General features: G+C 32.4%; 1 protein-coding gene across 1 annotated transcript; it reads left to right on the top strand.

The window, feature by feature from the left end:
- Positions 1 to 3,481: 3,481 nt before the first annotated feature.
- On the top strand, positions 3,482 to 6,464 carry LOC139862170 (FBD-associated F-box protein At5g22730-like). Its single transcript, XM_071850730.1, has 4 exons — positions 3,482 to 3,960; positions 4,109 to 4,394; positions 5,332 to 5,517; positions 5,973 to 6,464. The coding sequence occupies exons 1-4, from the start codon at positions 3,482 to 3,484 to the stop codon at positions 5,976 to 5,978; spliced, it is 957 nt and encodes a 318-aa protein (XP_071706831.1). The 3' UTR covers positions 5,979 to 6,464.
- Positions 6,465 to 15,774: the final 9,310 nt, after the last annotated feature.

Below are 15,774 nucleotides of genomic sequence, written 5' to 3'. Positions count from 1 at the left end.
TTCATTTCCATTGTTTTAATTATATACATATACATAATAATAATAATATTTGTTTATTGATTGATTTTCTGTTGGTTTTGCAGGAATGTTGTCTCAAGGTCCACGATAAATGTAAGGCATGTATCATGAAGACAATGAATGTCTTACGATCCATTGTAGGTAAGGTTTCGTTTTGTTTTTATATTTCTCTTTGAATGTTCATCTAACATATTGTACTTTCAACTAGTTTATATTAAGATGATGTAGATTCAGTTTATGTTTGTTGTTTGTGTAATTGAATTAGTCACGTTAACAAGTTAGATGGTAATTAATGATGTTTACACTTGATTAGTATATTAGTTGAACGTATATACTCGTAATTAATTGTTTTACGAGTTTGAATCCGTATGTTATGTTGACCGAATTCCATGGGTTTGTGGAATCCGTTGTTCATCGGAATTTTTATATATTCATATTCTAGTTTTTTTTTTTTTTTCTTCTACAAATTTGGTTCCACTTTATTTCAATTAGTTCGTTTTGTTTTGTGCGTATTGAAGGCATATTCCAATTTTGCTTGATAACACATCCATTTTGTTTAATTATTAATGTTAGAAGAGTTTACTAACTACTAATATGAGATGAGGGCAAACGGGTCGAGGAGTCAATATATTTACATGAGGGCAACCGGGTCGAGGGGTCAATGTGTCAAAGGTTGGCTATGATATTTATTGTATCCTTGTGTAATCTGTGTAATCGGTTATTACAAATTCTTGTTAGGTACTATTATTTAAATTTACTAAATAGTGTAAGTTTTTTTTTTTTTTTTTTTTTTGGGATACTTGGGGACCAAGTTTGATTATAAATAGGAGTCGTTGTACGAGCAGAAAGAAAGATGGAGGAGGAGAAGGTTGACAAAGTGTGGTGGTTTCGGTAATTCAATAACGATGAGAGTGGATTTTGTTATTGTAATCAACCGTTGTGGTTGTGAAAAGCGTAAGAGTTGAAATATGTGTAATAATGTTCAAGAGTATTATAAAAAGTGTTTAATCTTGTAATATTGATGTATATATAGTGGAGTTTAAGTGGCGGATGGTTCCTTTTTTCCGTACATAAAATGTTGCGTGCCTAATAATTTTTTGTTTTATTTATTTAACATTGGTTATATGTGTTCATCAACTGGTTTGTAGGTGTTTACTCTGTTAACTGGGAGACTGAAGAAAACTATTTCAAAGTATTAGCACAAGTTGATCCAAGCATACTATTGAAGGCAGTTTTGGATACAGGTGCGCATGCAGAGGTCGTTAGTGTTAAAATGAATCATCCAGTATTAGCACAAAGACAAAGGTACTACAACTATGTTTCAACATCATCACGTACTTATCCGCCCTACTATAGAGACGGTTACAGGTCATCAATGCCGCCTAATATTCCTTATTATCATGAAACCAACTATCGTTATTACCCTAACGGCGTGCCACCTCAGATTGGTTACACGTCTTCTAATTACAATACAACCTATGACTACCAAAATCCTCTGCCACCAGCAATCCATGTGCCATCATATCGGTATCAAGAGTATCACGACCCGTATTATAATCATGAAGGAATGAACGTGTGCACCATCATGTGATGCCTATTTGCGTGTCATTCGACTATAATTTGTTTGCCTTTTTTTGTTTTTTTCTTAAAAGGCAAAGGCCCCAAAGTTGTAGGCCTATGGGAATTTAACTTGGCTACGCCTTAGGGTTATTATTTGACTTTTTGTTTAAGGTTTTGACAAACAATTTTAATAAAAGTTTAGTTAAGTACTTTAAACTTTACAATATGTGTTTGAGTTACTTCTAGTCATGTATGTTGGGCTGTTTATGTTGATATCAATCAAATTCACAATTTTCTAACCATTTGAGCATAAGACTTTGTATTCGACCACCGAGCTTTTGGATGAGTGGTATGGGGTATTAGAAAAGAATCTCGTGTCACGGGCTCGAGTCTCCCTAGAGGTTTTAACTCCCCCGAAAAGAATCTCTCCGGATTCGGGTTGACGGGTTTTTTCTGGCAGATTTTGTGGATATGAACGGGTAGGTGGTCTTCGACATCGCGTTCGGAACCCGTCAGTGACTACTAACATGGTCTTAAAAAAATAAATAAAATAAGACTTTGTATTCTTCTCTAAACAATAAGTGACTTTTAATCTATCCTCAACAAATTACAGTTGGTACATTTGACTTGTTTCGCTGGTATCTATTTGTTTACACAATAAAGAGCATGAAATCAAGAAACATCACACTAAAACACTTGAAGCAGATATTACCCGTATGTTTTTTCCCCTGGATATGCGACCTCCTTATAAATTAGTCTTTGTTACAGACAAAGATGAATAACAATCATACCTTTTGAAATTATAAGTTACCTTTTTGAGCTTCAACCATATGATGATGCATTTACTATGATACTGAAACAAGGAAGCGTGATCATGTGTTTCCCAAATTTGTAATTTTCTTGACATATCACACAGCTAAAACCACATTCATTAAAATTAGCATTTTTTTTTTACAAGTTACATGACAAAAATGTAAAATAATAATAATAATTCTGAAGCTACTTACTTATCTTCATTGTTCTTGGAGAACACTCCTGATGTGTAAATAGAGATAGGTAACTGATTAATGCGAGCTGCAGATAGTCCAATGTTTTCGACACCGACAGTTTCAGTGAGGCTTACTAATTCCTACACAATAAAACAATTAAAAAAAAAATTCATAACAGAACGAAAATCTGCAGCCTAAATGAATATATGTATAATTGTATATGTATATATGTACCTCATATTGCATATTAACAGGATCAACGTCATTTTGGCTCGACTCTGTACTAGTTTTTTTGTTCCTGATCATTAATAATAGACCTTAAAGAGTTCTATAATATATGGTGACTTATAGCTTTAATTAACATGAAATAAAAAGATGTGAATACCGTAGCAGTTGCTCTAATATTTTCGGTGTTAAATTCGGCTTTAGAAAACTCATCAAATTAATTCCTCTCCCATTTCTTTCAAAGATCTAGCGAAAGCTTCATCTGTAGTTTCTTGTGAACCTGGTTCACTTTCACGTCTTGAGGTTTCACTCTCATCCTCTAAAGAACAACTCAAGTCACTCAGATGATGATGATGATGATGATGATGATGATGATGATGATGATGATGATAACATTGCAATGAATGTTATCATTTATTTCTTCGAGTGTTTTCCCGTCAAAATAATAATATTTATCACAAAATAATAATATTTAGTCTGTTTGTCATGAACCTTATAATCTTTATGTCGACATTGATAATCTTTAGATATGAGAAAACAAGCTGTGAACGGATGAACCACTTCTATAAAGAATAGAAATATGAAATTGATTAGCCTTAGTTTTTTTTTTTTTTTTTTTTGTATGATTATTGTTTCGTTTTGTATAAAATGATTTGCTTATACATTTAGGATACGAGCAGTTGAAGATTATGGCAGGAGAAGACAAAATAAGCAACTTGCCAGATGATATCATCAATCACATTCTTTCTTTTCTTGACTTGAAGTATGCTATGCAAACTAGTGCATTGTCTAAAAGATGGAAGCTTTCTTGGACTTTATTACCCCAACTAAACTTAGATAGTTACAAGTTTTCCAGTCTTTCTCATTTTAATAAATTTGTGAACCATGCTCTATTACATCGCAACAATCTTAGAGAAGTTTCTATATTGGAGCTAAGATGCCGGGAACTAGTTACTAATATTACTTCTAGAAGAATTGTGAACTATGCTGGCTTGCATAATATTAGGCGACTGAAATTAGAATCGACCTCTACAAAATATCACAAATTCCCAGAGTTTCTTTTCAGTTGTCGGGCTCTCGAAGATCTCACCCTTGAATTCAATTTTACCTCGTGTGATAAAAGATGCCACATATCAGAATCAGGATGGGACTTTCCAGTTTTGAAAAAGTTGAACTTGACAAACTTCAACATAGATGTACCTAAAAATAAGCGCATCAACCTTTTTTCCAAATGTGTGAACCTAAAGGACCTCGCCTTACTTGAGATCGGCGCAGGTGGCTTGGAAGAATTAAATCTGTGTCCCACGACTTTCTAGTCTTATAATCATAGGTCGTTACGATTACTGTTATCCAAATGTTCTTAACGTGGTTGCTCCTCAACTTCAGAATTTGACCGCACATGTTGAACTTGTTGAGGTATTGCATTGCCGTGATCCTTTGCATAAGTCTGCAGTGGGCTTTGATTCTCTTGAGAAAGTGAAACTGTTTTGGCCTGATACATTGATTCAATGGGCTACAAACTTTTGTGTTTCCAGACTACTCGGTGTATTCCATAAACTCTACAGTGCCAAATTTCTCATCCTTGATATGGACATCACTGAGGTATACAAATATCTCTAGTTTTAAAAAAAATTTAAAGCTTTTTTACAATGCCATTTAGGGTGCGTTTGATAAAACTGAATGATTTAGTGCCGAATGATTCAAAATCTGAATGGTCCAGAGCCTCTGAATAAGGTTTGCTCTGAATGAAAATAAGCTGTTTGATAATCATTTAAAATGAACGATATGAACTGACTAAAACTACCTTATTTACGTGTGGCATGAATAAAAAAATTCAATATACTTGTTAGTTAGGTGATCAGAATATGATTTGAGGAGAATATAAAGGATAATTTAGGCTCTTAATGGTTAAGAGAGTGTTTCATCTCTGAATGGTTCAGAGCTAAATTCTGAACCATTCATCACCATATGTCATTCAGAGGTCAGAAACAAACACACTGAATGCTGAATGATTCAGCATTCAGTGCTGAACCATTCCATTAAGAGGCAAACAAACGCACCTTTAGTTTTTATAATAAAAGCTTTTCAAAAAAGCTTTAAATCCAATGAGAAAAAGCTTTTCTTCGTACAAATTATACTCACAAACCTATAAAAAAAAATTCTTACTCCAAAGCTTAGAAGTGTCAAGCTTTTGGAAATAAAAGCTTTTTATTATAATTATAGAAATAGAAAAGAGCTTTTCCTGGAGATGCTTTCAAATTAATTTTTAATTACATACATTATTTGCATCAAATGTTTACACCTTCGGTTTTAGACGTACAATGACGCAGGTGGTTGGGTGCATCAATAGTTACTGATTGTTTGTTGTTGCGGGTTGTTTCAATGATTTTAGGGTTTGTTTCATTTGGTTACTGCTTGATGCTGTTGGGGATTGAAATAAAAAAGTTTTGTTGTAGTAGATATATTGCATTTTATTTATCCTTTTGTGCATCTATGAACACAATGCTGAATTAAAGTTTCTGTTTCTTTGTATATAAAGTTGCTTTCATCATGCCTGGAGCGGGATCAAATGTTGCTTGAACCTTTTCCATTCAATAACTTAAAGTATTTGAAGATGAAAACGATGGTGGCACAACAACATTTTGTTGTCCCTGTTCAACTGAAAAACTACTTTCTTGACAAGTCTCCAAATGTCACTTTCATTACAGATAATCCTCATCCTCAGGTGAATACAATTGTTTAGATTTAATTCCGCATGAAAAATTAAACGTTGAAAACATGTTGAAATATGTACCGTGGAGGATAAACTTTTTAAAATGATGTGTATTTATATCCAGATTTAGCATGAAACCTTTCTTTTTGTGGACAAGAATATTACAGTAAGATTTTGTTAAGCAAAATTTTAAGGTCCATTTGTAAGTTTATGTACACATTTGCGAATCTATTTTACCTTTATACACTACTTTTATGCACATCTACTGGTGGGAACAATTCTATTACTTATATACACACATTTAGCAGTGTCAAGTTGTATTATTTACCCACTTATAGTTAAGTTTAAACTATATATGTGTACTTGTTACTTATACACATGTAGCAGTTTGAAGTTGTATCGAATACCCACTTCTAGTTTGAAGTTGTATCGAATACCCACTTATAGTAAGGAAATGTTGGATGCAGGTATAAAGATGCAAGATGAAGTTATTAGTAAGCAAGTGGCTATGTTGGAGGCGAAAATACAGATGCAAGATCAAATATTCACAAAGCATAAGGCTCATATACAGATGCTAGATCAAGTTATTATAAAGCAAAAGGATAAAATACAGATGCAAGATCAAATATTCACAAAGCATAAGGCGATGTATGTCGCTGCTAACATGATGTCACATGTATGTCGCTGTTGCCTAGTAGTCAGAAGTAGAAGGTAGTTCAACTTTCTAAGAACCCCTTGCATACAGTTTAATAATTGGTATCAAGCATATATGTTTGTTCGTTGCTTAGTTTTTTACTATATCTAAACTAGACTTTGGTTACCACCGCACGTTGTGGCCGGTGTTCTGATCTTTCTTTTGTTGGATTTTGATGTTTTAGCAACTTTAAGTTGTTAATAGGATTAGATATTAACAGTTTAGTTCATACAGTACATGGTGGTAGGAGTATAAACTGTTTACAAAGGCTTTTTACTAAGTAGTTTATTGGGTTATTTATGTTGTTGTGCAATGATCTTCATGGTTCCTCTTGTTCTGCCATTTTATTGTGTGTGTGTTTCCAAGTAGTTAAGACTTTATTCCATGGTTTGAATTTTTTTAAATTGTTTAAGGCTTTATTTATTATCCTTATATGCTAAAAGCCTCTCCAAATTTAGTCGTTCCATTTAACAAACCACCCATAACGACATCTCTTTTCCCTTAATTTTGAAGGTGTTCAATTTACTTTCTTTTTCCCCTTCCCGTACCTTCCGAGCCTCATTCTTTCTCTAAAACAAAACACTGAAACGCCGTTATCTTCCATAAAACAATACATACAACGGCATAAGAAATCTTGAACGGAGCCAAATTAATCATCTCCATCGCCACTGGGGGCGAGCAGCGCCGCCACCGCCAACAACAGCGCTCCAACAAACCGATTGCTCCAAAAGCCATGCCTGGACGAACGAATTGTGCAAATTTTTTTAGGTTGACCCTTCATATGATTCACGTACATTACTCTTCTAGCGCAATTTTCGATTGAAGTAGTAATCAGGTTAGTTTCATAATTTTATTTTTCATAGTGGAAACGGTATAACGAAAGGTAATATCAGTTTGGGTTTGAGTTATATTTGGGGGTATTGCGTATAAAATCGATTTTGAATTTGTGATGATCAGGTAGTTTGTTGAAATTTTGTTTTTGCTGAAGTTTAATTTCGTGTCTTGGATTTTGTATTATAAACGGTAGTGTATTCTCTTTTTTTGTTGCTACTTTTGGTTGTTTATCTTGCATTATGCTTTCTAAATCGATGCTGGTGTCTACGCTGAGATTGTCATAATTTGTTTGAGGAGTTCTGTTAGAAAAGCTGATATTTGCAGTTGCTTTTTAGGGTTCAATAAGGATAAATTAGGTAATGCATTGTGTTTATGTTGTTGAAAGTAGCCATGTACAGTTTAAAAATATGAATGTTGAGTATGGCTTGAAAACTGTGTAAATGTTTTGTTGAGATAGTTATAGTTATAGTTGATTTTGTATTTGTTTTTTCAGGTTGTTGAAGGAGTTCTGTTTCTGGTTCTATTTAACTATATTTGTACGGCTGATGAAAGGGCTAATAGAGATTTCGATATCATAAGAGATTTCTCTCATGAGCAAGGGATCAAATACTTTTATGATATCAAAGATCTTAGCAACTTCAAGGTATTATGTTCTTACTTTTTCATCGTTCACATACATGAATCGCTTCGTTTTAGAACTAATTTTTCTTCATAAATGTTAGTGTGATATCTATAGTTAAAGCTACTCCTACACACGCTAAACTATATTAACAATCTCAAATCTGATCTTTGTATGCGTTGGTTTGCTTTTGATGAAGGTGTGTCATTTACATATATGTCTGTCAATGATCTTGCATAATTATTTAGGATTTATCATGCATATTGACTTTCTATGTTATCTTCAATATAAAGTGTATGCTGATTTTTTGACACAAACAACCAATTAGCCTTTGACTGTTCCAACATATATAAGTTTAGGACTCACAAATTTGGATGCTAGCTTATGTACTTTTGTTTGATATTCGACATACTATTAAGTTAAAGTAAGTATAAGACTTGGATTTGATTTGCATTCAACAAATGCCCAAAAAACGCCTAGGCACAAGCCGCTATTATATGATGTTCAGGAAAACAAATGAAAAAGAAAACACATCCATGGTGTCATCATGTTTGGAAACTAAGAGTACAAAACTTGATTTTTCACTACAGATTGTTCTAATTTACTAACTGCATTTATATTTTACATATAACTCACATTCACATATTGCATTAATCAACCATGTTTGTCACATTACTTATATTATACATATACACACATGCCATCAGTGATTGTCATCGTGAAGTATTCAGTGATGCCGCTACTGAATTAGGAGATGAAATGGTTAGTTTCTTCACCTTTTGTTCTTTTTGTTTATGGTTGTACACCATTTGTTTGATAAAATGCCTTTGATAACATGGGTTGTGCAAAAAAGTTTGTATTTTTGGTTGATGAAGCTAAAATTTGATGTTTATTTTATGAAGTATGTGTTAGGATCAACTTATTATACATTGAAATGTCAAAAATCATTAATCGAGTGTCTTGAAGCTCATAGGCTCCACTCGATAAGAAGTTATACGTTGGTTGTATAGATTACTAGCGGCACGATAGCAATGAAATCACGAAAAGTAGCTTTTTTGTTTTATTTTCATTTTTACCATTGCAGTGGGTGGTTTTTTTCTCATCCCGAGTTATTTAGTAATAAAAATATGATTTATTTATTAACATCGATCGTCTTCTATTCCCACTGCAGGTGTTTACGTGTCTTTAGACACATTATGAATTGTGTATGATGCAGGAAAATATGAAACTTTTTGATTAGGCTGAAGTTCATAACTGCATAAGAAGGTGTGTACATATCAATTAATGTTTATATATGACTTGTATGTGCCAGATATTGCTTGCATTTATTTTGAGATGAAAAAGGAGTTTTCCAATCTCTTATATTTGCTACTTATGTACATTCTTTCTCGCTTTCAACTTTTTGAAAAGTCAGAATCGAGGTCGGATGTAAGAGTAGTGGTATGTGTAGACAGTGCTTTTGGCATTAGGGGTTACCTAAATGCACAACGAATGAGGTGTAGATTCTTTGTCAATCAACCCAAACAACCTTACATGAGTAAATAGGTCGATATTACCACCTTTGTTGCAGGAACTGCCAAATGAAGATTCATGAAAAGGTATTCCTTTGAACAGGACATTTGAAATGGTTGGAATAATCAAACACAACACAATTGAGGACTCTTTGACTGTGTAAAGTATTCTTGATTAAGTACATTTTCACATACCTCTAAACACAGACAAAATGAATATGTGGTATTACATATACTGTAATTTTTAACATGGGCCAAAACCAATTGGACCAGATTGACCCACCATTTACTTATTTCCACTTCCTTAAATTAAAGATAATGTATTTAATAGGGAAATTGTTCAAAATACACTTTTTTTTTAAGGCTTCAAACAAAATATACTTTTTTTAAAAAAATTGTCTTTTTACACCATTCGGTAGACGGATTTTCGTCTACCACCTTTATCTGTCGTCTACTACCATTTTTACAAAGTAGTCGACGGTGAGATAAAGGTGGTAGACGAATTCCCGTCTACTGGCAGGGTTAGTAGACAGCGAGAACAAAGCAGTAGACAGACATTTACAAAGTAGTCGACTGTCTACTGCCTTGTTGTTACTGTCTACTGCCTTGTTGTTGCTGTCTACTGCCTTGTTAGTGTCTGTCTACAGCAACAACAAGGCAGTAGACGGTCGACTACTTTGTAAATGTCTGTCTACTGCTTTGTTCTCGCTGTCTACCAACCCTGCCAGTAGACGGGAATTCGTCTACCACCTTTATCTCACCGTCGACTACTTTGTAAAAATGGTAGTAGACGACAGATAAAGATGGTAGACGGAAATCTGTCTACCGAATGGTGTAAAAAGACAATTTTTTTAAAAAAAATGTATTTTGTTTGAATCCTTAAAAAAAAATTGTATTTTGAACAATTACCCTATTTAATATCATTATTAGATTGACACGGTATAAATTGTTTAAAAACTAGAGTAAGGAAGGTTGAACCATTCAAATAACACATTCATTGGATTGTTTTATTTTGTCACGAACCTATTAAAGGTTGGATTATTTGTCCCGTTAGAGTTGTTCGAGTGATTTATCGTTGTTTATCTTTTTCATCTATTGATGAAAAGGCTGTGTTTAATGTTATCGTTTTTTTTTGCCAAAAAAAAAGGAGTTGTAAGATATCCCAAATAGACCCATTTCAAGTAAATGGGTAGAATTTGCCACCTCTCGCTTTTTAACTTACAGAAGCTCATAGGATTTATAGTATTCCCATGGCAACTTACGTACAACATCCTTGAATGTACAAGAAATCGGAATAATAATTTGCTTCTTTGTTCTCTCCATGGGTACACCTTTCCATAAGACCGTCGAAGTAAATATAGCTGATATATATAAGTGATTCGTTTGGCACATTAGAGCACGAGGTGCCCGTGGTCCTCTTCAGTGTCAATTTTCAGTGTTCATTTTGGACACTGAGATTGACTGACTGGCTGTTTGGTGAGGGTGTTCACAGTGTCCATTTTTCAGTGTCCAATTTTTTTTACAAGTATTTTTTTTTTCTTTTATGTTTTTTTTATATCTAAAAAATTAGAGACATAAATTTAAACACAAGCAAACAATTGTTATAATTCAGTAAACTTATAATAACCTTTAATGGTTATAAGAACAAAGAGAGAAAAAGAGAGAAGAAGGAGATAAGAAATATTGATATTGATATTTCAAGAGAAATGGTACTCCTTAAATGGCTACCATACATGTCTATTTATAGTATAAAATATTACTATGCAAGAAATATAATAATAATAAAATTAACATCCAATCTAGATATTTTATAACACTCCCCCTTGGATGACAATTTTATTAGAGAATAACTAGTACTGCCTCGTTAAAAACCTTGTTAAAGAAAACCCATTGGGATAAAACTTTAGCTAAGGGAAAAAGAGTGCAGCATAGAGTTGACTCCCCCTCAAGTAGGCAACGCCTGAGTTGTTACATCTTCTGAACATGCCTCATGCCAATATTATGAACGTGTGTTCTGAAAATAGCAGTTGGCAGTGCTTTGGTATAAAGATCAGCAGAGTTGTTGATTGAACGTATCTCATTTTAATCTGGTTGTCTTTTACGAGATCTTGAGTATATGAGAAGAATCTGAGGTTTTCATCTGAAACTGTATCATCTAAATCTTTTATGTAGAAGTTTAGCCTCTGTGATTTGTCTACAATCTCCTTCATGGTTTGCTCAAACCCTTGTTTCAATTCATATTCCCTTGTAGTCTTTTCTGAGCCTTACCAACATACCATTCTTTTCCATCAAACTTATGACCGTTAAGACTGTCTATGGCTTTGGCGCCTCGTCAGTATTTATATTTTGTTCAGTCACTTTTGATACTCTTCTTTCATTTGTATTATGCAAGCTGCATTATCTTCATATATAGTTGTTGGTGAAGATAGTTGTTAGTCTTTTATAGCGTTCTAGTCCACAAGAATCAATAATGATTTGTGTCATTGATCTCAACCAAACACATTTTCGAGTAGTTTCATATAATGCAATCACTTCGTCATGATCTGATTATGTTGCAACAAGTGTTTGTTTTAAGAACGCCATGATTTTTGTGGTACCTCCATTTAGGAATACATATCGAGTTTGAGATTTATCTTTATGAGGATTTGATGAATGACCTGCATATACATAATCAACCAAATCTTGTTTTGAAACGTTAGAATAAAATAATTTTAAATCAGCAGTTTCTCAAGGGTATCAAAATATGTGTTTGATCCCGCTCCATTGTCATTTGAGCTGAATCTTGCCAACAAATTAACTGCAAGAGAAATGTCAGGTCTTGTACAATCTATAAGATACATAAGAACCTCAATTGCACTAAAATATGGAACTTCCGATCTGTTTAAGATTTTCATGATCTTCGCAGGGATGAAATAGATCAGTGTCAATATTGAGTGATCTAACAACCAATTGGCTTTATCTTTAAAAAAAAATTGTTTTAAAATCTTTTCAGTATAAGTTGTTTGATGTACAAGTAGACCATTAGGTATATGCTCAATTTGCAATCCAAGGCAATACTTGGTTTTTTCAAGATTTTTTTTATTTCAAAATAATTCTTTAGAAGTTGAATGATTTCATAGATCTCTTTATTTGTTCATATGATGTTAAGAACATTGACATAAACAACTACGATCACATATCCGAACATACGTGCAAAATAAGTTTATATGTATACCCTTTTTCTTATCAAGTAGTCATTTAATCGGTTATACCACATACGTCCCGTTTGTATAAACACATTAAGAAATCTTTGTGATTTAATGGAATATATTCCCTTAGGTTTTACATTAGATGCGTATGATACCTTAACCCTTTAGGTATATTCATATATATCACTATTAAGTGATCCATACAGATAAGTAAGTAGTAACAACATGTATGAGATGCATTTAAATAACTACCAGGTTGATTAAGTATCTAATAAGTAATTGTATCCATTACAGGAGGATAAGTTTTCCTCCTAATTCATTTATGGTCTTTGTGGGAAATCTTGAGTTACAAGTCTAGTTTTGCCTTGTAACTTCATTTGCACATTTCTTTTCGAATAAAAATTCATTTGTATCCCATACGTTTCACATCTTTAAAAGTGATAACGATTGATCCGAAAACCTTTCTTTTATCGAGCGATTCTAATTCAGCTCGTATTGCTCCTTTCCATTGAGCTCAATCATGTCCATTTTATATATTCAATGACAGATTTTCGTTCCAGATCATCATCTTTATTCATGATGTCATTGTAACATTATATGAAAATATCTCATCAAGATTTTTCATTTTATTTCGGTTCCATAATATTGCATAATTTATCGCAATTTATGTATTTACATTTATCAATATCCTCTGCAGAAGGAATATTGATTTGTGGTTCTTCTTGAACACTTTCTTTTACCTCATTATCAGCTGATTTTCTTTTTCGAGGATTTTTATCTTCGGAACCAATTGATCTTCCACGTTTGATGCGTGGTAAAGACTCAACAGTGACATTATTGCCAGCTTTTGGAATTTCAGTTCGAGCTGGAGCATTTATCGCTGGTATATATGATTTAGTCACTTTTTTTTTATATCTGTAAATGCATAAAGTAATTAATTTGCAAGTTCTTGCATATGCATTATTTTTGAACTTTCGTTTCACATTCTTTTGTGCGAGTTCAATATACCTTAATTGATGTTCACATCATGAAGCATCATTTTATTTTTTTTTATTTTTATTTCTCCCCCTAATCTAGGGAACAATGTTTTATTAAAATGACAATCAGCAAAACGTGCTGTAAAAATATCACCCATCATGGGTTTAATCTATCTTATGATTGAAGATGTTTTATATTCAAAATATATTATCGTCTTTCTTTGAAGAACCATTTTATTGTGTTGTGGTGATACAATTGGAACATACACTGCACAACCAATGTTCTAACGTGGAAAATATTTGGCTCTTGGCCAAAATCAAGTATTAAGTGAAAATATTTATGACTTCCACATGGTATAATGCGAATTAATGTCGCGGCATGTAAATTTATATGTCCACATATAAATATTGAGAGATTTGTACTCATTATCAATTGTCTAGTTATTAGCTGCAAGCGTTTATTTATTGATTCAGCTAAACCAATTTTGTGTATGCACATGAGCAACTGGATGTTCAACAACAATCCCTGTAGATATATAATGATCATTAAATGCTTGAGATGTTAACTCACCAGCATTATCAAGTCTCATCCTTTTAATGGTGTAATCAGAATAATGTGTTCTCAATTTAATAATTTGCGCAAGAAACTTTGCAAATGCCATATTACGGCTTGATAACATACAAATATGAGACCATCCGCTAGATGTGTCTATTAGAACCATGAAATATCAAAATGGTTCAAATGATGGATGAATTGGTCTATATATATATAACCTTGAATTCTTTCAAGAAACATTGGTGATTCTTTCTCAATATTCTTTTCATTAATCACCATATGTGTTTTTCATTAATCACCATATGTGCTTTTTCATTAATCACCATATGAGATTTTCATCATATATCCTTTTTACCATATGCGCTTTTAATCATGTGTTGTACTTTTCATTATATGCACTTTTCATCATATGCACTTTTTATCATATGCGCTGCGCTTTTCATCATATGCGTTTTTTAAATGTATTTGTTGTAATTTATACTTGTAATTGTATAAATAAATAAAATTGAAAACGGAGTGCAAAAATGAAGAATTAATCAAGAAAACGTCAAAACACGAAAAAATACAAAACAACCATAGCATAGAGTACAAATTCATGAAGCATGAGTTCAGTGTCGGTATGCCAGAATTATTATTATTATTATTATTTTATTTTTTTTCAAACCAACTCCAGCCACCTTACATTAAACTATATTATAAAAGTTGATCTTTGACATATGAACATGGGATTGCTTCTTTTGGTTATTTTAAATCTCACTTTTGACACAGATAAAATGTAAATAATTAAAAAAAATAGCCGAAAGAAGTGTTAGATGAGCGTATGCTCTAATTTTTAACACACATGGATTCACATATTTAAATCAGAGATTTATCCACATTCTTACTAGTATAATGATGATGTTCTAATATTTTAAAGCAAAGGGGGTTCACCACTACACTACAATGATGGTGTTTCTAGATCACGGGTTCACCAAAGAAGAATATTATAATCAATAATATTTTAATCTCAATTATTTTGGTGTGTGTGTGAGTAGTAGTCATTTTATTGTCTATATAATGAATAATTGTCAAAGATGAAGAGATATATAATTGGGTAGTCAGAACCTAGGGGATGGATACCAAGTCACTTTCACCAATTCTTATTTCAATAAAAAGTCATAGTTAAAATTTTTCCATCCATGTGTTCATATTTTAGTTTGTATTAGTTTCAAGTGTATATTACTATTACTATAACTAATATTATAAGGGTGTAATACCCGTAATCTTAAAAAAATAAAAAAATAAAAGCAGGTTTCAGATTTCCATTTAGAAAACAAATAGGTGGTGTAGTTTTGTTGACCCAAGTCTTTATTTTATGATATGGGAGTAAGTTGACAGCTCATAACTCCTTTAATATCGTTAAACAAATTATTTGTTAACCTTTTATATATACACTTTATCCTTATATATAAATAAATGTACTCCGTAAACCATAAATCATGACAAATAACTAAGACACAATATATCACTAATAATTAGTTAAAAAAATGAGAGGATGATTAGGATTTCATAAAAAAAAAAAACTAGTGGGTTAGTTTCAACTACCAAAAGTAATTAATTATTAAAAAAATGTCATGATCATTTGGTTGAAAGCAAGTCGGTGGATTTTAAATAATCAAAGGAAAAGAAATTATTCTATTTTAAAGTGTATATATATATATATGTGTGTGGATAGACATGCATTATAAGTTACAGCTCACCATTGTAATTCTTAGCCTTAATTTTCATCAATTATAATTACTCCGTGTACTTTTAGACTTATCTCAAACCATGGCAATTGATTAAAATCCTACGAGAATTATATATACGATAGCTTTTCGTTCGTTCCTTTGTTTCCTGAGTTCGTCTCGT

Source organism: Rutidosis leptorrhynchoides, chromosome 8 (genome assembly GCF_046630445.1).
Source record: "Rutidosis leptorrhynchoides isolate AG116_Rl617_1_P2 chromosome 8, CSIRO_AGI_Rlap_v1, whole genome shotgun sequence".
Lineage (NCBI taxonomy): Eukaryota > Viridiplantae > Streptophyta > Magnoliopsida > Asterales > Asteraceae > Rutidosis > Rutidosis leptorrhynchoides.
Note: the sequence above shows the minus strand (reverse complement) of the source record. Positions and strands in the feature narration are given on the sequence as shown.